The sequence below is a fragment of the Homalodisca vitripennis genome, chromosome 4 (genome assembly GCF_021130785.1).
Source record: "Homalodisca vitripennis isolate AUS2020 chromosome 4, UT_GWSS_2.1, whole genome shotgun sequence".
Classification (NCBI taxonomy): Eukaryota; Metazoa; Arthropoda; class Insecta; order Hemiptera; family Cicadellidae; genus Homalodisca; species Homalodisca vitripennis.
Window position 1 is genome coordinate 49595792 of NC_060210.1, and position 24883 is coordinate 49620674.

General features: G+C 32.6%; 1 protein-coding gene across 1 annotated transcript; it reads left to right on the forward strand.

Moving 5' to 3' along the window:
• The first annotated feature begins 4158 nt into the window (after positions 1-4158).
• On the forward strand, positions 4159-19257 carry LOC124361014 (octopamine receptor-like). The gene is made up of 8 exons (XM_046815050.1): positions 4159-4300; positions 6034-6259; positions 10085-10307; positions 11575-12262; positions 14290-14324; positions 16583-16677; positions 17432-17664; positions 18787-19257. The coding sequence occupies exons 1-8, from the start codon at positions 4267-4269 to the stop codon at positions 18942-18944; spliced, it is 1692 nt and encodes a 563-aa protein (XP_046671006.1). The 5' UTR covers positions 4159-4266; the 3' UTR covers positions 18945-19257.
• Positions 19258-24883: the final 5626 nt, after the last annotated feature.

Sequence of the window (24883 nt, forward strand, 5' to 3'; positions counted from 1 at the left end):
TTATATTTCTTATGAAAAGTATATTTAGTTGAATAAATGAGATACATTTTCAGTTTACTATTTGTCATTTTATAAATGAAGTTACAGGCGAAATCGTTGCATTTTTTATACAGTTTCCAGAAAAGGTGATAGTACTCTTATTGTCGAGTTACAAGAATATTAGTGAAGCTAATGTGTTTTAACTTCTTCGTGATAGAGTCTAGATTAGTTAGTATCAAATCCGGTGCAAGATACTAAACCATAATAATGAAATGTGACCTTAAAAAACTATTAAAACAACTATTTTTACCCTGGATCCAATAAATAATCAAAACATAATATATTTTTAAAAGCGAAACCAAGCTTTACTAAATGTCGCTACCGCGTTTGTTAGTAGCAGACATCTGTTATTGCTAACGCCTCGAAGAATTGAGGATGCCACAATCGTTTCGAAAATAAGTTCCAAGAAACTATGAGAACATTTTGAAGGTGATTAATGTGGCAGGAGTGAGGTTGCATTTGTACTGTAATGAACGGCTAATATTAAATTATATCCCTTCACACACAAGCAAATCGTTCTTGATAAGTTCATAAACTCTGCCAAGCTTGAGTGGATCTGCTTTTGAGAATCACTATTATAGTTCATTCTATGAATTTTATTTATAAAGCAAAATGAGTACCAGGTACATAAGTGAAAGGTAGAATTATATTTGCCCATATTCCGCTGGTAAAAGGGATGAAAAGAAGGCATTATTCCTGTTAGGAGTAAAATGGTGTCATTGTCTTTATTATCATACCTTCTCCCTAATTCCTTTAATGTTCCGTTTTTATATATAGCTGTGACTGAGAGATTATATAAAGCTTGTTATATTACGAACAGTAGTATAAGGATAAAAAGACTTCAAAACATATTGAAAATGATGATTGTCAATTTTGAATGGGTAACACTAATACACAATTCAGTTTAATTAAGGTTTGTATTTAATTGCATAACAACTATTCTTTAGGGTTAAAGTTTTATTTACTTCCCCAAGAGTCTGAAATAATAATTTAACGATTTTATCTACGCTTACGTATTTTTCATTCTTTGTCCTCATTCCACAAGTCATCATTAAATATTCTGTGTACCATGTATAGTAGTAGGTACATAGTTAATCTTAAACAAACAAAATCTATTCTTGAGATTTCGTGATAATATATAGCTTGAAAATAATTGTTTTGTTATCAGAGCAAGTGATTGATATAATGCCTAGGTGGTATAAACCCAGTCAGAGAAAGTCATACAAGTTATATACAGACGCTACACGATCACAATATAATCTTAATAGAGCTGTATACAATAAACTATACTCAAAAACTCTTCATTCCAATAAAAGAACATGGTGCCGATAAATAAAATTACATTAACTATTATTTACTCTAGCTGTAGATGGTTCTGATTCTTGTATAATATATATTGAACTTGAGTCATAATTCAAGCTTATATACAGTTCGTAAATTGCACAATCACTAAAGTGACATTACTGGAGCTTTTAACATAAACGCCATAAATAACGCAATTAGCAGTCGTTAAAATGACGATTGCCGTCACATTTATCAACAGTGACAGTTTGAGTTGTTTTGTTTGGTTGGGATTATGAAATAATTTAACTCATGACCTCTCTGTTTTCTGAACACTTTTAATTCTTTGTTTCATTAGAGCTTAAACACATTGTATTTCCGCTGGATTGAGAAAACAATTATTGTCTTTAAATAATTCAAAATATATCAATTTTGAATATGATATAGTATGTTGTGTGTTTTAAATTATTAGGAAAGGGCCAAATGTAATTTAGGCAGCACGTTCATGTTACGATCTCATTTTTGAATTGTTCTAAGAAGCATATTCTCCCCAAGGATTAGAGGCCTTCATATTATTTTATGTCAGTACAATGGTGGGTGCTAAGCATATAATAATATATTGTTATGGGGATTGAGAGAGATATAGGTACGTAAAGTACGTGAAATATAATGGTATAAAATAGGAGCAGCTACGGGCATCAAAGATACTGAAAATACTTGTGCATCTATTGGCCCTCTCATCTCATCTAATTCGATTTCAATAACAATGATTTTGACTTCCACTAGCCTCTTCAATGATTCTGGCAACAAGAAGAACCTCCTTCATGCCAAAAAACAGTCGACAGAAGAACAAATTTTTGAAATATTTTTTGGCTAAACACACTCTACAGATCCTGACGGTCGTTATGTTGTTCGATTGCCTTTCAAAATCAAGCAGCCTCCCCTCGGAACATCACGTCTCACTGCGGAGCGTAGATTCTACTCTCGATAAGCTATGTTCTTCGCTCTGCCATAATTCCATTAACTTTACGTTCATGAAATGAGGTTTCAATCAGGCGTTTAAAATACATAAACAATATTAATATAAATACAAATACGTATGAAGGATAAACTGTAAGATTGGTCGATTAAAAATAGTGTTTTTATTACATTTGAATGTTTTGGTGACTCAACACTAATTTTTAAGGAAATCCAATAATATTATATATATATAATATTAAGTAACAAACTTAAAAATTTACAGCTATGTTTAATATTTTATTTATGTATCATTTTCTGAAATTATGTAACAATACAAATCATTTGACAAATCATCAACTGCCACTATATCTGGCTTAAGAAGTAGATTGACCCCTGGGAATGATTGAGAAGTCAGTTTAGTTGAAGTTTTATTCTATTTGAGTTGAATGAGTTTAATTCGATTGTAGGATTTCAGACTAATACGTTCCTATATCTTGCCGAGAAATAGAATTAGTTTTAGCCTTACAAACATTTAAGTTAGAAAACAACCCTTAGGAATTAATTCAAGAATAATGTTCCTAAGCATGTTTAGAATATGACTAAACAAATATGAACCGTTATAAATAAATAAGCAGATATTAAGTTTACTACTGTATATTATAACCTCTCAGCGTATATTACGTTTATTAGTGGATGTTATAGACCAATAAGCTAATGAATTTGAAAAACCACCTCAACAGCTTATGTAACATACATTAGATGTTTTATTAAAAACAACACTCTCAATAAAAAAGCACAACATTGGAATTTTGAAAGCCTGAGGGACATAGATCTATGATCGGATGTGTTTACAATCGACAAAACATCTAGAAGATTGTAAGAGCTTTCGATTTATACCAAATACGTATGGTTTTACACTCATTTACCTTCCTTTCCATTTATATTTTTTTTTAATTTATCTCCCTTGTCTTCTTCTTTCTTTCCCAAATCTGTACATTCTATACTTACCCTAACAATCAACTCTCTTTTACTCAAGCGTCCAGACACTAGAGATTTTCGGTGCTTAACTTCTCACCATACCCTTGATTATGTTTTTTATACTCTTATTCTTTTCCCTAGTAGTGATTATTCTTTTAACTTGTGTTTTTCCCTGTTCTTCTACACATCACAGAAAACTCCATTTCTTCTTTTTTTCCCAATTCCAGTTCCTTCCTGCCAAGATATCCCTCAGGCTGCTTCTCCCTTTTTCATGTAATTAACAACCGATTTATACAAGATCTGCAACTCCTCTTTTCCAAAATAAGTATCTATTTCATCCTCCACTAAGTTTAATCCCCTTAGCTTGACCTTAGAATTTGCACCACCACTGATGTTCTGGATACTTTATGATCTGATAAGCCCTTTACTCGTGCATTTCTTTCATATAAATGACGTAATCGATTGAAATAAACAATAATATAAAGAAGAAACTATATTTATAGGATACATGTGTTTTTATTAGTTTCAAAGTTGTTACTACAAGGACCTATTCAAATTCGATTTATAAATCACATCAATAAAATGATAATCATAGAAGCATATCCATGTTATGAGAGGAGGAATAACAAATTAGTATTACGTTTTGCAGCAATGCACTGCATTTTAATAAAAGTACCAAGTTTGTATGTATCTGAATTTTTACGTGGGATAAATAATGATATTCATATTCTCTTTTGAACATTCTGTTTTAGCTTCAGAGGTTTGTAAAAATCACACTGGCCACAATAATGATTAGTTATATAATATACTTTTTTGATCTCCCTACCACAACAGTTGGTAATTTTTTTAATGATGTGTTTTCATAATGTAATACTGTATTGAACGTTTTTACAGGTTGGCAATTTGCTGATAATAGCTGCTGTGATCACCACGCGTCACCTGCGCACCGTTACAAACTTTTTTGTCCTGTCGCTCGCCATCGCGGACTGCCTGGTGGGCTTCCTCGTCATGCCTCTGGCCGTTACTAAACACTTAAATGATGGTGGGCGTTGGTTCACATTTTTATAACATTTATTAAACGTATATAGAAATATAATTTATTGTTCCCTATTGTTTTCAGTATACATAAAAGATGTGGCCTAATATTAGAATTACATTATGAAATATTTTAACAATGTATGTCAGTGTACAAACAATGGAATAATAGAACAAAAATTGTAGTAGATTTTACTCATTACAAAAATCAAGTTTAAGATATAAGGTGTATTAATTATAATACGAAATGCACGCAAAAATAGTTGAATTTACGAGGTGATTTCCATCTCAACCTGTAGTTTAATATTTACAATACTGTAATACTTTATTAGACTAAGTTTAAAATTTATTACTTTGACTTGTTTGTTTTACGTTTTGTCTTCTCTGTAAGTAAATGACCTGGTTTGAGTTGCACTATGAACCTAGACGCTAAATTCAGCGATTGTTCCAAATGGCCGATAAAAAAAAATGATACGACACGAGCAGTATCCCTCAATAAATAATTACATTATGAAATATTTTAACAATGTATGTCAGTGTTACAAACAATGGAATAATAGAACAAAAATTGTAGTAGATTTTACTCATTACAAAAATCAAGTTTAAGATATAAGGTGTATTAATTATAATACGAAATGCACGCAAAAATAGTTGAATTTACGAGGTGATTTCCATCTCAACCTGTATTTTAATATTTACAATACAGTAATACTTTATTAGACTAAGTTTAAAATTTATTACTTTGACTTGTTTGTTTTACGTTTTGTCTTCTCTGTAAGTAAATGACCTGGTTTGAGTTGTACTATGAACCTAGACGCTAAATTCAGCGATTGTTCCAAATGGCCGATAAAAAAAATGATACGACACGAGCAGTATCCCTCAATAAATAATTACATTATGAAATATTTTAACAATATATGTCAGTGTTACAAACAATGGAATAATTGAAAAAAAATTTTAGTAGATTTTACTCATAAAAAATGAAGTTTAAGATATAAGGTGTATTAATTATAATACGAAATGCACGCAAAAATAGTTGAAGTTACGAGGTGATTTCCATCTCAACCTGTATTTTAATATTTACAATACTGTAATACTTTATTAGACTAAGTTTAAAATTTATTACTTTGACTTGTTTGTTTTACGTTTTGTCTTCTCTGTAAGTAAATGACCTGGTTTGAGTTGCACTATGAACCTAGACGCTAAATTCAGCGATTGTTCCAAATGGCCGATAAAAAAAATGATACGACACGAGCAGTATCCCTCAATAAATTATTTAAGGTTTGAAAATTATGAATATATAGAGTTTAGGAAATTTGCTATTGTTAAAAATAGATAAGTATATTTTGAAGATTAATATTTAATATCTTAATCACGTGACACTATAGTTAAATGAAACTGAAAAATATAACTAAAGTATAAACCGCAATAAACTAAGGACACTACATAATACATGTTAAAAGCATCAGGAAAAGTGAAAGACAAGGAAGAAAATCAATAATGGCATTTCTAGTAGTACCCTGGTGATTTATCTTGAAGAAAGAGGTCAAGAAGGCTATGGCTTAGATGGGAGAAGGGTCACCCGCACACCTATTTTACCATACGTTTAGGATCTGATTCTCAATGTCATAGGATGGATTTAGAATACGAAAGTACAAACAAAGAATGCGATGTTTGGTTGATAACAATAAAACCAAGTCTTAATTAGTTTTTAACAATAAAAAGAAATGTGTTGCACAGGCAAGTGGATACTGGGTCAAGAGCTGTGTATAATGTGGGTGTTATGCGATGTCTGTGTCTGCACCGCCTCCATCTTGAGTCTGTGCGCCATTAGCATCGACCGTTACTTCGCCGTCACTCAGCCACTCAACTACTCTCGCCGTCGTCGTTCCAAGCGGCTTGCAGCTCTCATGATCCTCTTCGTCTGGATGGCAGCCATTGTTATTAGTTGTCCTCCTCTGATTTGGTAATTAATGTTACTCACTCTTGTTTTTGTAAGTAATATTGATAGATAAGTAATTGCTTCAAAGAGTTAAAAATTATCCTACCGGTCTTTGGTTTCATTTGTCATCAAATTCGACATAAAGTAATAGTCTAGAAGGCAAGATAAAATATGCATTCCATAACTACCTTGCATAAAATAATTTTCCTAAAAATAACATCAATTAAATTGTCAATTAAAGTATTTTGAGTAAGTCAACATAATGAAAGGGTAAAAAAACAGTAACTTTTTCAGATGATGATATATTCCTTCGCTGGACACAATTCTAAGTGAACTTTAGATGCATAAACATAGTTATATAACAATAATGCATGTTTATTATGGAAGCAATTCCTACATTACATGGCAATCGTAAACTATTGATGTAAGTGTTTAGTTCATCCGTTCATATAAATCTATTTTCATCTTACAATTAATGCATATATTTATGCGTATCTCAGACTACCGTTATTCGAATTGATCCACGACAAGTTTCGGTTACCATTCTGTGACCTCTTAATGGTGTGTCATGTATTCGTCTGTACTGTAAAATGCAGTTGCAATTAGAACCGACTGTAGATAATATTTAGTTACCTTAAACATTGAAGCAGTTAATAAAATTAGGTAATATGTTGACACACTGATTTATTGACTGAGGAAGCAAATTCTCTTATACTATCGTTCTTTGTATTTACCTATACCTAGTTTCAAAATATGAGTCATTACATTACTATAATTACTGTAGAAAAAAAAGAGTTTCATCTTTTTGAATGTTGACTTACACGGCTCACTCTGTTGCAGTCTTGGAATTGTACAGACTGCGTGTGAGCAACCTCCTCACAAAGCGAATTTCTATGTGAGATGGAAGTAGATTATTTCTTGGAATGTCGTCATCATTTATCGAATTGGGAAGTAATGATATGGTTTTCCTCAAAAAATAAATATTTTTTTACAATAATTTAAACCAGGCACTATCAGCGTGAAAAATTCTTGTAAAACTCTCGATCTAGTATTCTGAACAACTATTTTAAGTAGACTTCTTTGATCTCGATTTTATCCAGCCTCACCGCAAGACTATACTCTGTCTGTTTGTCGCTGACAGTATTTCTTAGTATTTCTATTTGGAACCCCATAATGCAACCTCCGTTCTTCTGATCAAACGTATGATATACATATACAATGTGTCTCATTGCAATGGTTCGAACAACTTGAGTGGTATTTCTCATATGCTGTAATGTTTCAATTTATAAATGAGGGTTTGTTGCTCAACACAGTCAACAGCTTTTGATAGGTCAAGAAATACACTTAAAGTGTCTCTTTGACTTTTAGTAACTTCCACCACGATATCGATGAGACATACGACTGCTACATTTGTCTACTTCGGAAAAATATTTTGTGTGTTGATAGTAGTTTTTAAATGTCACAATAGTGAGTAAAAAGACACTTTCTCGAAGATTTTGCTGAAGACAGGCAACTTTGAAATAGGACAAAAATTTAAATGAGCTTTAGATAACTCTTCTTAAACATTTACATGACTCTTAAAGATTTGAAAAACAATTCTCGAGTGAAAGGTAGTGTACTCAAATATTTAAGTGGTCTAAAGTAAATGTTTTAAACATTATTCGAGAAGCTGTGTTATAAAAAAGGTTTTGCGTTAATAGATTATTTTACAGAGAATCTCTAATCACTCTGGAATTTCTTTCTTTGTTGAATGAACCAGAGCAATTAGTGAAACTGGTTTCAGTACAGATAACGTAAGAATTAAAATAAGGAGGTTTTATGACTTAAGACATAATGTCATAAATATTTCAAGTTATAATCTTCTGAAATATCCAATGCTACAAAATTTTAGTAATTCTTAAAATCATTAAAATATATGATGATTATTATGAGGTACTAGCAGTAGTACCAGGCATAGATAGACAGTATCAGGTAATTAGGAGACAAAAAAGTCACTATAAACATTAGGGTGAACCATCCAATATTTTTACCTATAACATTATTTTATTCGTGTGATTATACTTTTACTAATATATTCTAAGGTATATCACAAAAACAATTTGCACTAACGATCTTGAATACATATTAGGGCCGAAAGTAAGAAACCTTAATTTCTTTTACTTGGCAAAAATCTTTTAAAACCAAAGAGATAATTCACTAATGGGTAAGGCACGTGAAAATTAGTTTCTTATATCATAAAATAAAAAAAACCCTTTTAATATTTAGAAGAAAAGATTGGGGTTGATTAATTAAAATGACCCATTCATTAAAACTGGATACAAGTTTTTCTTAAGAACGTAATACAGACATCATCTAAACATCATTAGTGTTATATATTTTCTACACTTGATTTTATACTAATACTACTAAAAATTTACTAATCGTTGGTAGTTTATAGAGACGTGTACCTTCTTTGTAATATGTTTAATACCTGACATGTTATTCTAAAATATATACCTACTGCGGTATTTATTAGGTAGAATATAACTTTTTTAATATTTTAACATACTCGTAACGTGACTAGTAAAAAAACTAACAAAACCGTCCATTTTGTTTGTGTAAAACTGTGAAGATTACGGACATTGGTACTGGATCATATTCATAAGTACATATTCTAAATCGATATGTTATTATATTTATTGTCCTATTTAATTTGATAGAAGCAACATGCTGGTGGTGTACAATTGTACAAATGAACTATTTTACACTGTTATTGACTTTAAGTAAATAGAAAAAATGAACGTTACCGTCATTGACGGTGGGTTGTATTGAACAAGAAACTTGAGGGATCTTGAGATTGCCCAAGTTTAATCTTGGAGTACTCGAGGTTATGAGGTTTCACCACATTATTCTCGCTTCTACTAACTTCCTCGGCCGCTCACTGTCAATATAGTCTTGACAAGTTTGGGATGAATAATAACCTCACAAGCAGGTGGTGCGGTTGTTTCGACCATATTAAACGAAAATAATCATGCCAACATATATATATATATATATATATATATATATATATATATATATATATATATATATATATGGACTATATCAGTCTCTAATGAGGTAATAAGTAGAGCTATAATTGCGTTGGGTTAAATGTTTAAACGTAATACACTACTATTAAGTTGCTGTAAAAAGTCGATTGGCCCTTTGAAGTGTTACTTATTCATCAATGAGAGCTTGTTTTTAAACGATTTGTGAGCGTACATACGAGACGTGGTTTCAAGTCGCCTTGATTCCAAATCAAACAGACAATATTGCTCCGATCGTATTGACATTAGTATAATTACACCTTTGCTGTCACCCAAACACATTCCATAAAATATGTAAGTTAAATTATTCGGGTTACTTATATATATATATATATATATATATATATATATATATATATATATAGCCAATCGACTTTTTATAGCAACTTAATAGTAGTGTATTACGTTTAAACGTTTAACCCAACGCAATTATAGCTCTACTTATTACCTCATTAGAGACTGATATAGTGAAAACTAATTTATATTGCAAATGTAGATTTTTTTACTATTTTGTTACCAAACGATACAATGTTTGATTGAATTCCTTGGCTTAAAAGAGAATAACATTTATATACATTCCTATTCACGTTTAAAAAATGTCTTTAGACTTGTGCATCTGACAGGGTACGGTAAAGGACTTAATGATCCAAACTTTGCTTTCAGAATAGTGCTTATTCATTTAGTCGTCTTCGTTAACCTTTGTTGCTCAATATCTACGATTATGTTAAATAAAATATTACCTATAAAATATTTAAAATAACACATTATTTTATTTCTTCAGGTTTCATGACCTGAGCAACTTTGGCAGCAAATTAACGGAAGTGGACTGCGACTACAGCGATCACAAGGGATACGTCGTGTTCTCAGCAATGGGATCGTTTTTTGTGCCGATGATCGTAATGTTGTACGTGTACGCTCGAATCTCCTGCGTCATTGCTGGGCGACACAAGGACATCACTGCTATCAACAATCCTCCCCAAGTCAAGTGGCCACTCAAATCTACTGTAAGTAGGCTGTATAATTGTAAGTTTCGTATAATAATTTCAGGTGGTTGTATTTAATTGAAATTATATAAAACCATTATTTTTGTAACATCGTTGTTTATGTGAAATGGTTTTGGATTATATAAAATACTTTAAATGAAACAGTAGTTCTCAGGTATGTAATGACATGAAAATATGAAATTTGAAGAAGCACTACATTAGTCAGTAATGAGCCTCGGCGGATATCTTAGTTTCATGTCTAATCTTGTTCCAATGCATCTAGACTGGAAGGTGGTGAACGTAAACTTGCCAATGGCATCAGTAGCGGAACGATGATAATTTTCTGTTTAATTTTGAGACAAACAATGTTATTTAAATAAATCTATGGAATAAAAGCTGCGTGTGCCGCTTATATAGTTCCACCTCCCCAGGATTTATACTTGCATAGAAGTCTCTTAATTACTACCTGCAATGAAAATATTAAAAATAGTTTTGCATAATACTCATAAATGATCCAGTTAATTTTGGCATTTTAATAGACAGAACGATGATTATTACATTTCGTGTTAGCTACCGTTTATAAAAATACACTTCAAAATGTCTCTGTAAACGCAGGAATCTAAAAAATTTGATTCAACAATTAACTTACAACAGTTCTACTGATCACTATTGCACAAAAGTCGTATATAATTATACAAGTACATACCTGAGTTGTAATATATTATTGTGCCTTAAACTTTAAAGATATAAATTTTAGATATAACAATTAACTTACAACAGTTCTGCTGATCACTATTGCACAAAAGTCGTATATAATTCAGTCTCTAATTCAGTCCATGAGGACGGTCGTAGAGATAAGCCGCTCGTGATTGTGCAGTCTGGTCGGCCTGCCCGTCTTGTCCTGTGCGGTACCTTTTCTTAAAGTAATTATCCTTAAAACTGTGTCATAAACTTTATTTTTTTCGTGTGTGAAGTTTCGTTAGTATTGATGAAGTTTATTTTTAGTTTGGACTAAAGTTATTTTTGGATTAATTATAATTTTAAATCAGGCTTTCCGTTATTTTTTTAGTTTTTTTACTGTACAGTTAAGTAACTTACAATTACTTACATTTTTACCATGAATTGCGGTAAATGTAGCCGAGACATAACCATTGCTAAAGATGCAGCAAAGTGTGTGGAGTGCGGTCTAAGTTTTCATGTAACGTGTTGTCGCATTCGGACTTTGGCAAAGTTGACATCTATGTCGGCCCGAAATCTGGCCTCGTGGAAGTGTGACGATTGTTCGCAGGATTCATCCTCAGTGGCAAGTCATAAGTCGGACTCGGTCGATCCAAATATTTCTGACATTGTTTTGGCAATACAAAAAGAAATTGCTGTAAGCCAAGCTGCAAATAGAGACGGTTTTAGCGCGATTGAACAGCGTCTAACTGGTTTACAGGCATCTGTTGACGAATTCCATAAGAGACTTTCTTCTTTAGAGGCGGAAAATGTTGAACTTAAAGCGGAATGTGTTGAACTCCGAACTAAAAATGAATCCCTGTCTCGGCGGGTGTTTGACGTGAAGATACAAATGGCAGATATACAGCAGTACTCGCGAAACCATAACATTGAAGTTATGGGTGTCCCCGTCACAAAAAGTGAGAATGTTTACGAAATCGTCAAATCGGTGGCCACCGCGCTTGATCTAACTTACGACAGACAGTCCATATCCATTGCCCATCGTTTGCCGGCACCTCGGAGGAAGTCTTTCCACCCCTCTATCGTCGTCCAGTTCGTGTCCCGCTCAACAAAGGCTGAATGGATTTCTGTGGCCAAGAAAAAAAGAATTAAAACTACGGACTTGGCAGCGTCTCTACCGCCTGCGCCGGTATTAGTTCTGGATCATCTCACACCACAGAATAAACATATACTGGGGAGAGCTAAGTCCTTGGTCAAAGATGGACAGCTGGCGTTCGCTTGGTCGAGGGACGGAAGGGGTTGGTGAGACAGACGGTGGAGTCACCGGCCAGGAGTGTGAGGAGCATCGACGAAGTAGAAGCCTTCGTAAATCCGGCGGTTAGCGGCAGTCCCACGACAACGAAGTAATTTTCCAGAGTTTTAGCGTAGGTTATAGATACTCCATAAATCCAGATAAGGACATAGCAATTAAGACTTTTTTTATTATGTTAATTTTCGTTTGCAGCATTTATATTACATTTTTCGTTTAACATTATAATTTGTGTAATTTATTGGCATGTGCATGTGTATTTTTAAATAAGACTTAAAGTGAAAATTGAAAATATTTTCGCAGCGACGTTCAATATTAATTACTACTAGGACACTCAGCATTCAAAATGAAATATTGATTGTACTATACCAACCTATAATTAAATTATAAATACGTGAGTATGAGTTGAAGTTAGAAGTATGTGTGATGCATGTGAGTATGTATGTGTGTAGGCACGTGAGTATGTATGTGTGTTTTACTTGTGATTACTTCCCAGCATCTTTTAAAATGGGTAAAGTAATCCCAATCTATAAGGGAGGCCCAAAAAATCGATGTGTTAGCTTCAGGCCAATAACTTTAACTAGTGTTTTATCTAAATTATTGGAAAAATGTGTTGGAATTCAACTCGAAAAATATTTAAACATCAATAATATTCTTGTACAAAATCAATTCGGTTTCAGAAAAGATAAGAATTTGAATGACGATTTATATTTGCTAACTAAAAGTGTTCATGACACGATTAGCCGTAATAAAAAACCATTATTGATTTTTATAGATTTAGCTAAAGCTTTTGATACAGTTGATAGACAATTATTACTACAAAAATTAAAATATATTGGAATACAAGGGAACTCTTGGAGATGGTTTAAAAGTTATTTGTCCGATCGGTATCGAGTTGTTTCTGTTTTAGGCCATACAAGCGTTCCTCAAAAAATTGAGTATGGGGTTCTGCAAGGCAGTATTCTTGGACCCTTGCTTTTCTTAATTTTTATTAACAATCTAGGAAGATTGACTCTGTGTAAAGGACAGATATTTCTTTATGCGGACGACACCGCTTTGTTATTTGAGGGTGAAAGCTGGGAGGAAGTGAGGGATGTGGCTGAGCGCGGTCTACTCACTGTGAAGCGCTGGTTTGATCAATGTCGGCTCACAGTTAATATAGCCAAAACTAAATGTATGCCAATCTCTATACGAGCTGACGGCGATCCTTTTGTTTTTAATCTACGGTTGAATACTTGTGGTGACCAGGATGGATGCGTTTTGTGTGAATGTATTGATAGGGTGAGTGAGTATAAATACTTGGGTGTAGTTTTTGACAATCGTTTGAAGTGGTGTAATCACGTAGCTTACATGCGGAATAAACTTCGTAAATTTATCTTTATATTTTGTAATCTGCGTAATATACTTACAATTGATCTTTTAAAAACTGTATACTATGCTTATGTGCAATCAATTCTTCAGTATGGTAATGTAGCATGGGGTGGCTGTTTTCAAAATAACCTTGCTCCCTTAGAAGTCGTTCAAAAAACTATTATAAAAGTAGCTCTGAAGCGAAATCGTACTTATCCAACCAATTTATTATTTGAAGAATTTAAAGTGTTTAACGTCTCGCAATTATATATCCGAACATTAGTTTTGTACATTTTTCAACATCGAGATTCAATTTTCATTCACAGTAACCACAGCCATTTTACGCGTTCTTCACTTCATAACAGAATTATTGTTCCTAGACTCGTTAAAGCCTTTAATTCAACATCATCTCACTACATTGCTCATATAATTTTCTCGAAATTACCATACTTTATAAAAAACCCAAGACCCTGCACTATTAGTACGTACAAAAAATTAATCAATAAATGGTTAGTAGATGCTGGGCGAGATGGATTTCGTCAGTACTTTTCCTCAATCTACACCTAGATATGCTTTTTTTATGTATTAAATTTCTGTTATATCTTTGTATTACAAGCAATGTTAGTCTGAGTGTTTGGTGAGTCTGTACAATCGTTTTGACTGCAGGCCAACGAGGACATGTGGTGCGAGCAAGTGTGCGGGTGCGTGATTGGTGTGTGTGTGTGTGTGTGTGTGTGTGTGTGTGTGTGTGTGTGTGTGTGTGTGTTTTAGTGTGTGTGCGTGGGTGTGCAGGTGTGGTCCAAATCTCTCTCTACTTATATCGGCTAATTTTTAATTAAGTCTTTCTGATTGCTCTTTTTTATGTAAGTCACAAGTTTTTACAAATTACATTTTTAAGTCTTCAAATTGTATTTTCTAAATAAGTATATTCCTTTCAAATTTTAGATTATTTATTAACTGGATTTACTCATGTATTCCATGCTCTGGGCTTGTATGGTTTATTTTAGAGGTTAAATCTTCATTTTTCATTTGTTAATGAAAATGTTTTTATTAATGACAATTCATTTCCTTATTTTAATTTAGGTTTTTTTTTGTGTTATTGGTAGTGCAGACTGAGGAACTCGTTTCCCCACACACATGCTGATGCCCATGTGGGGATAATTTCCTATAATATTTTTGAAGTACATACCTGAGTTGTAATATATTATTGTGCCTTAAACCTTAAAGATATAATTGTTAGATTCAACAAACATAATGCAATCCCCTAACAAAATGTACAGAGAATGAATTTAAAGTAGTGTTATCAGGTTTTACAGCTAGTGTTTAAACCTAAAAACTGTGCACTGTAGATATATGTTTTGCGAAAATTTGTTTAAGAGTAATTGCACTATAACTATTCCAGATTTAATTTATAAAAAATAGTTACCTATTTAAAAATTGCGGACTAGAGCAATACAAAATTAAGTTTTACAAAAGGTTCATACCATGCTTTTTTAAACCAGCAAGTATTAGTGTGAATTGGTTTTGACTCTCATGATACCGTAAATATATTTACCAATATTCGAAAACTAAAATAAAATTCTAAAAGTTACAATCACTGTAAGCCATGAAAACACACGTTATTGCGTTTACTTGTATTAGTATATCTGTAACCTTATACAAGTGAGATATAAAAAACTAATAACCATTAATTCAATATAACCGTTGAAATACGCGGGATTTTGTAAAACAAGTATATCATATGGAGATAACACATTTTGAGAACTTTTCTTCCCACTAAATATATACATTTTTAAATAATTTAATTAAATAAGTATTTGTTACGAATTTCAAAAAAATATATAAGGTAATTTTGGTTTGTTTTGTTTTTATTATGAGTGCGATAATTTAAGATACCGCGATTTGTATTTAAAGTAGAAAACAATTAACTATATTTAGATGTTTTTATACTGTTTATTATTTGTTTTATATTTTTCATCTGTAATAATAGCCCTAGTGCCGGTGTAGGTTTTCACACTATGGGTCGTTCCTGTTATTTTATATGGCCTACTTAATGTCAAAGGTTTGCAACAAATGCTATTTTGGCAATATTAAAGAAAATATCAAAATATTATTTTATTATTTTTCTCTTATCTACTCAAACCTTTTTACTAAATTTGGTTTTTTTAGCTGTACTAGTTTTACAAGTAATAATTTTTTTAATACAAAATGATAGCTAGCGGACATACAAAACATTTTTCGACCTTTGTGTGTATTTATTTTTAGTTTAAAATGTCATTAACACACAAGTATGTACCACCCTTTTGTGAATAACCTGTAATATAACTAGATATAATGTCAAACTACTGTAGCTATAGTGTAGTCATTAGTATTTTCCTCTTGCAACTGAAACGTAAAGTTCATTGAAGACATAATATATGTTTTTAACTATGTAAAATGGTTTCTTTTTAAATATAGTGTTTGCATTTACAGTAGATTATTGTCACCCCATTGCATGCATTCGGCTCTGTCTTTACTCACCATTTACATGTGACTGTATAGCATATTGTTTTAAAGAGGAGCGCTTTTGATTTTAGGCTATGTTAGGTACTGATTTTTTATACCCTATGTGCTATATAACATTATTGAAAATAACATCATTTTACACATGGATTAGCATGTATCCATTTATATGCATCGTTCCGACTAAAGCTATGCTGTCGTTTGACACACTCCTATACAGTGTCAATCCACTCCAGTTAAGCTTGCGATCTCAATTACTGGTTAATTCCTTATTTAACATATAACAATTAGATACATTATCCCGTCTGTGACCCCCAGTTATGTGAGACACTGAACACATACTACCAAGAATAAAGTTAAGCAAAATATCAAGTTTTATATTTTGAGATCAATCGCACACGTTATTTTACTGGAAATAGTGATATTATAATATCTAATAATTCTCGATGTTGTCTAGAAACAATCAAGGAAGCCAATATCTACATGTCTAGAGGAGTCAGATCTTGCCAGGGAGTCTTCAAAGAGCAAAGAGTTCTCTGGTAAAACACCAAGGTTAGTTCTTTGAGTATTTAACGTGAAATCTAATGAGTGATAGCTTTATTTCTGCATGGCGATGGCGAGTCTTCCCATAGAACAGGCTATCTGACCAGCATCTACGGTTCTCAAACAATACTACCAGGATCTCATTAGACTTAGGTGGGAGATAAAGGCGTTTCCCACTAACCTGAACTATGTTTGTCTAGTATAGGCTTTCAGAGGATAGCTTGCCGGATCGGTATTAATGGCTCTCGGACAACACTACCAGGATGGCACCTATCCTGTGGTAGATCAAGGTGGCTCAGACTAACGTAACCTTTGTTTTTCCAGTATAATGACGAGTCTCCGAGAGAACAGACTGCCAAACCGGCGGCGCTTACGGCTTTCGGACAACACTCCCAGGATGTCATCTATCCTGTGGTAGATCAAGGTGGCTCGTACTAACGTAACCTTTGTTTTTCCAGTATAATGACGAGTCTCCGAGAGAACAGACCTTTTATTTTTCCAGTGTAGTGACCAGTCTTCGAGAGAACAGACTGTCGGACCGGCGCTTAGGTTTTCGGACAACACTACCAGGATGTCATTTATCTTGTGGTAGATTAAGGTGGCTCATACTAACGTAACCTTTTTTTTTCAAGTATAATGACGAGTCTCCAAGAGAACAGACTGCCAGACCGGCGCTTACTTCTTTTGGACAACACTAGCAGGATGTCATCTACCCTGTGGTAGATCAAGGTGGCTCAGGCTAACGTAACCTTTGTTTTTCCAGTCTAACGACGAGTCTCCGAGAAAACAGACTGCAGGATCGGCGCTTGAGGCTCTTGGACAACAAGTCCAGGGTCTCATCCATCCGGCGTGAGAAAAAAGCGGCACAAACTCTTAGCATCGTTGTTGGTGGCTTCATTGTTTGCTGGCTGCCCTTCTTCGTCGCCTATCTTCTCGCACCATTTATAAAACCGACTAAAATTCCGGACGAGCTGATGTTTGGTTTAACCTGGCTAGGTAAAAACTCAGTTTATTACAGCTGTGATGTGTCATTTCTCAATACAACCAGTTACTTTTAAGAATGGCATATTTAACATACCATAGATAACCGTATAACGCATAGATTGATTAAGACAGTAAGTAAAGTAAACAGAATACCTAGAATAATATGTTATATGATAAGTTCATGGTACGAACACAACAAAAACCGATACAAAATACGAACGATAGATTAAGTATGATAGTAAGTAAAGTAAATAAAGTAATAGATTACTAATATACTTATATTACTACTTATACTATATACTTATACTAACTACTTATATTTTATACGTTAGGTCCGTATCTCACAAACAATTCGTAGTCACCTACCAAAATAACAATATAGGTTATGGTATCGGCTCACCGTACGTCTAAAAGTTGTGATAGTAACTTGTTGACTGCTTTATTGCTCATTTGCTGTTCGGTCTGTCAGAAGATTTTGCCCGATTGATCGCACGCCGCAATGTGTCAAGTGTCGAACATGTCTTGGCTCGATAGCTGAGGCGAAGTTGTTATGTCCTCATCACGTTAATTATTGTTTCACGTTAATAAGTCAAAGTTTCTTGATGGTAAAATATGTTGATAGTTTTATAATATATTTATTTATTTATGTCATGCCGTTTTTATTATGGAATGGTTTTTTGAGGGGGTGTTTCGGTTGTTTCGGGCGTCTAACATGTATAATAGCATCTCTAAGAATCGATTAAAATTATCTTTAAGTATAATATAGTTATTTATTTGTGTACATGTTTAAGGGTGTAAAATACATATTCATGTAGAGTTGTAAATGTGTATTTATTGTACTAAATTGTATTGCAGCAAAATAAAGAATTTCTATTCTATTCTATTCTATATTGTCGACGAGGAATCTAATCCTTTCAATAAGGTTTGAATTAACAATTAAAATTATAAATATACACTGTTTTTTAAGTACCTCATACAGTTAATATTCGGTTTATATTTATCCTTAAGAAACAAATGCCAGTCTACTGTCACTGGTCAAATATTAAATGCACTCTTTGCAGTCACTTGTTTCTTACTCTACGTAACTTTGTATATGCAAAAAAATTAAAACGTAATAGCAATTCATTGTTATAGGCTGGATAAATTCTGCCATAAACCCATTCATCTACGCCTTCTACAGTCCAGATTTCCGGTTAGCGTTCTGGAGACTGACTTTTCGAAATTGTACTGCACGCCAGGTGGTCTCTATGGAGCTGAGTACCTCATCTCGCCAGAGCACGTACGTGCGGTAAAGTGTTTTAGGATACCCTCGGCTTAGATCTCATCGCCATTCCCACCTCCTGGGGTACAGAGACTCCTGCGTCTGATCCTCCAAGTCTATTGAATGATCTCAGAGAAACGCCAAAATTACTCTCTTCGATTAAGGTACTCGGACAGAAAACACTCTAGTTTATCAGAGTTCCATCACGTATAGTACAAAACATTGCACTTTAGATGTTAATTTATTATAATTATAGCTATGCATTTGTTACGTGGAGCTGCCAGGTTAATGTTTTGTGACAAAAGACGTTGTGGTGTTTATTTATAATAAAAGTCTTTATTAAATTAGCGCTTATATTTCTTTCAAACTTTTGTATAGATAAACTAATACTGATTTGAGAATATGTAAGCAACAAATATGTATTATATTCTGTTATAAGGTATCCTTTCATTTAAATAAAATATCTACTATGACATTTTCTGTTGTAAAGATTTAAATTTTAATGTTTATTAATGATGTAAAATCTGAATATTTTCCCGGAAGTTTATTTATTTTGTAAGGTTATCTGTAATAAAATTAATTTGAGTAAGTACTAGTAATCTAAAAACACATTGAAACTGGTTGGTGATTTTTATTATCCTATTGATCTCTTACTGTAACAGTACTGCAAAAATTAGGCAAATGCAAATGGTTGAATGTAAAAAAAAACTACTTGAAACCAAATCAGTTTTATTATTTGAATATTTAAAATAATTAAACATTTTCGTAGTACCTAATGAAGTATTACATTTTTACTTTTACAGTACAACACATAACTTTATACCTAAATATTTTAAATATTTTATCAATAGAAAAAGCAAATATTTAATATTATAGGTTTTTCTAAATCAATAAATAGTTATTAGCAATAAATCAAATGTATTTATGATTTTTATGTGCATTGGTACAGCCTAATGTAATAAAGTTTTAAAATGTAAAAGGTCATAGTATATTTTATAGAAATTTATAGTGTAATAAGTTTATTAAGTTTACAAAGAGGAAGGCAAGACCAAACATAAATTACTCTCACAGCTCACGTTGATTTTATTAAAGTAGAGTTGTATAATTAAAAGACAGAAGGGATTAAAGCTAGGAAAAATTGGTTATATAACAGTTAAAAGTTACGTAATATACAGTTATACGGGATGTCACGTGGATTTCAATTGGAAAAATCCAATTATACGGGATTTTTAAAGTTTTTTTTAGCTGGATCAAAGTTATTGTTGTAAATAGTTTACACCCAGACCTAATATATTACATCATACTCTAGGTATGAGAGTATACAATTGTTATAAAACAGCACAATTAAAAGTATTTACAGAAAACTTGTTGTAATGTTCATATCATTAGTCGATGTAGACTTTAATGTTTTAAGTTTAATGTTAAAATTAGCTGTAATTTGTAAATACATACAAAAAACGTTTTTCTACAAATATTGTCTTATTATACTTATGTCCAATGGAACCGTTCCATTTCGATTGAAATGCCTATTTCAAACAGGATAAGATTCAATTAGAACTATTAAGATTCTATTAGATTAACAGGTGCAACTGCGGCGTGATTTATTCTTCCTGTTAAACCTAGTAATATTCGAGGGGATGCCCGTCATTGATAATATTCCTGTCTTATACATGTATGGACCCGTTGAAATTAGCTTATGCAGTCAAATTCAGAATATATATATACCGTTAAATTTGTATAAGTGGCAATAGCCTAATTTAATTTCAATAAACATTGAATCACAAAAAGCACTTGCTCCGCCGGGACTCGAACCTGGATCTCTCACTTGCCGGGTGAATATGCTACCATTACACCACTGAGCCCTCACTTTATACGATTCAATTATTTTGTATTTGGCCGTTTCATTTCACATATGTATTTAAGGGGGTTAGTACACCTTTCCGCTTGCATTTACAATTTTATTTCTTGTGCAACTACTGATATACCTACACATATGAAATTTTGTGGGTAAGTTAGATATATATTTCAGTTTATTTTAAAACTATTTTTAATAAAATGTTTTATCGTATTACTGAATTATAATTTTTTTGTTTTTTTTACGTAGCGTACTTATTAACATCATTGTAACGCTCAAATTAAAGTTTCACACATAAATTTCGTATCATTCTGTTTGTTAGACCTAGGTGTGAGGTATGAACTAGAGATATTGGTCTAATGTTAAAATAAATAATAAAATAAAAAATATAAATTACAAAAATGAACATAATTTATAAAAAAATGTACTTACCTTAATAAATTGAGTTATATTGATTCATTTCTGGTAATCCTAGTTCATGCTATAGCTAATGATGTTATAAACATCCCCTGAAAATTTGGTAAGGATATATAATGGAAAACCACCGTTAAAGTTAAACTATTAACAATAATGTTTTAAGTTACATTAAAAAGACCCTGCTGCATATGTTACCCCTTCTACTTCTTCAAATCTGCTTTGCTGATCTAGTCTCAATCTCCTTCTAGCTCTTCTGGCTTCGAAACTTTGATTTTCAACTTTCTTTAGCGATGTGCGCACACGGATCTCATCAAAATTTCTCAACGATTCCTCAAAGAAAGTCCCCGGAGTCATGGATAAATGAGTAACCTTTAACCTACCTAAATGCCCTTCATTATAAATCAAAGATGCTTCATGTGCTGCAATATTTAATCCTGTTCTTCCAGCAAAACCTTTTTTAGGGCAGATGTTCCAAAGCACATTGTTGTATGACTCGTTAGCGTTTTGGGTCTTTCCTTTTAAACATCTTCTTAACAGTTCAGGCTTTGTCAGATCTACGAATATTTGTTTAATGAAATCCATTACAGGGTATGGTATTGTATTGTTACGTTTAAAGGTTGTTATTGAGTTATTAGATGTAGCCTGCTGGTACTTACACCAAGATTCTGGGCCAGTCGGACAAAAATGGTCAAGTGGTTTCTCATCCGAACTGGCCTTGTGGTTGCATACTGCCCAAGCAGCCTTTCTCATTAATACCAAGTCATTGGGATTGGCTCTAATAGCATTACCAAAGTACACACCTAGTTGGTCAATCACAGAGTCTGTCAATATATTTTTGCCGCCAATTGTTTTTCCGTCACTTAGCTTTACAGCTTTGTTTGCTTGTTTTAACTTTCGAAGCCTTTTTGATAATCTATTTTTAAAGTGTCCTACACACTCTTCTTTTGCTATAGGTACGTCTGTTCCATAAGGTTCACTTTCTTTTACAGCCCTGAATATAGCAGTATCGCCGTCACCAATATAATTTGTATATTGAAATGAGTAATTACGTTCCGATCTGTGAAAAATGTTTTTAATGCCCACTACTTCCATCGCTCCTGCAGAACCATAATGGTTTTTGTTACATTTTCCACTCTCTCTATGTTTTGTAATAAATTCCCTATATTCTACCCCAGCCTTCGGCCCTTTCCAGGTACTTCAACCATGCCAGAAGGATGAAAGAACTTCATCATCGATAACCTTACACGTATTTGCTCTTATAACGCTACACACACCCATTAGGGACTTATGTCCTCGTGTCATCCAAGTTCCATCGCCTGAAACAATAATGTCAGATTTAGGCTCTGTATTGGTTAGTTCCACCTCTTCTAACACAACCTGCTTCATACTTTCGACACAAGCAGCTTCTGTCGATTGGGCGATTTTGTGGTTGATTATTTCCGAGGAGTAACAGGTGGAGGCATATTCATTACACCACAAAATCTTTTCATTCCAGTAATTCCTACACCAATAGTTATCATATCATAAGTAACCCTTCTGTTTATTTCAAAAGCATTATTTTTATTAAGTTATCCTACTTGTATAAAACTCCCCAACACTCGGTTCACATAGTTAGCATTTCAAAATAAGCTTTGAACCCAGGCCCTTTACTTCAGTTTCAACTAAACACACAACACTTCCACAAGCTATACAGTTAACACTATTTTTATTGCTAAGCCAAATTGTTCCAAATCAATAAACCTGTATCCAGTGGGATTTTGATTAGTACTTGTGTGCCTAGGGCTAGGCCTACTTAGGTTAGAATTCAATGAAGTATAATCCACACTCAACTTCAGCTTTTTACTTGAAGTGCTACTTACTTCTTTATTACTAACTGTTGGAGTATGCCTATTTCCACAACACTTTTGTTTCTTTGGTCTGTAAATACCTTTCTTATCCATTTTCGATTACTTGACACTGAAAACGTAAATGTTGACACTAATCTTCACTCAAGTAATGTAAACAAACAATACATTGAACCAAAGCCATAAAATAGCCTGTATGTAATAAGCCTGTAACATAGAAATAGGAAAACAAATCAAAGATTGTAAAGCAAAACACTACCTACTCTCAATGTATACTGTATGAAAACGAAATCTAAAAACAAGAGGAGTGTACAAGATTCGGATTTTGGATTAAAAGCTTCATGTATTGATATCGTTTTTTTGTCATAATTCAGCAAAAAATCCAGATATCATCATAACTTCTTTTCTGTATTGATCAGGACAAACTAGTAAACAATTATAATGAAAAAAAAAATAAATAATGACATTTTTGACATTTAACTGTGTACTACCCCCCGTAAATAACCAAACTAACATATGATCGGAAGACCAAATACCTGTAAACTAAATTTTATTTACCATTAAATTTGTGTAAGTGGCAATATATATATATATATATATATATATATATATATATATATATATGTATGTATGTATGTATATATGTTCTCTACAAAAGTATAGTAGAACGTATTTGTTGGTATTAGAAAATATAAACAAGAAATTAATAAAACTAAATGATAAAAGAATGTAAACAGTCTAGACGGAGTTACTCAAAATGTATAATATTAAATTATTTATACAAACTGCATTGAAATTAAAAGTCAAAATAGATTGTATGAGAGTTGCACAAGTACATCCGCAGAAACAGCATCGATGTGCAGTACTTATTCACGCTTGTACACTGTACCACTACTACAACTGTTACCTTTAATAATTACTTTATGGCAATTAATTCAGACCTGTTGCGCAGTTTATAAGCAACTAATCTATTATAGGTATATGGTGGTCAAATCGTGTTGCTAAGTCATTATTTTACAGTTTAATACACAATGCTATTTCATGTTATAGTATGGATTCTAAACTGGTTTATAGAAAACCACTCTATACAGAGTCTCTCTCAATGAGAGGAGTTATGCAATGTGCCAGGTTGAGTAGCTCAAAAGTTCAAATTACAAAAGAGTTGTTATGTGAACCAATACATTTTGCTCATAATCATTATTAATTGAATGATATAAAAATACATTTCTTTTTAAATATGGATTAATTGAATCAAGTTGTTCCTAATTATGATTATTTTATTTTTAACAGAGCTAACTTTAGTACATTGTTTTTGTTCATGGAAAACCGTTAAGATCTGTAAAGGCTTAAACAGTTGAAGCTCCTGTATTTATACAGGTATTGGATTGTATTAGGCAGTTGCATTAATTCACATGGTTACCAATTTGAGGTGGATTAAAGTTAAATATATCTATTCATACTATGAATAACAAATTATAATTTGATACGTTAGTACATTTATGCGCTGGTTTTTCCGTTATCGTATAAATTAGTTTTTTAAAATAGTATTTGAATGTATGGGATACGATAAAATTGCAACAGTATTTCAAACAATTGCAAGATACTATCTCAGATTATGAGTCATACCACCTATCAACCTTCATGATAATGATATATATGTGTATTCCTGTAGCAATAAAATGGTTTAGTATAATCTGTGGTTTTATCCCGTAGAATAATGGAGGGATATCCTAACAATAGATTAGTACGTTGCAACGTTTCTTGAAGACTATAACTCAGGTAAGTAATAAATTACGTGAAGTACCAAAAAGTGACAAGAATACGTTATTTACTTTGGAAAATATTTACTTATTA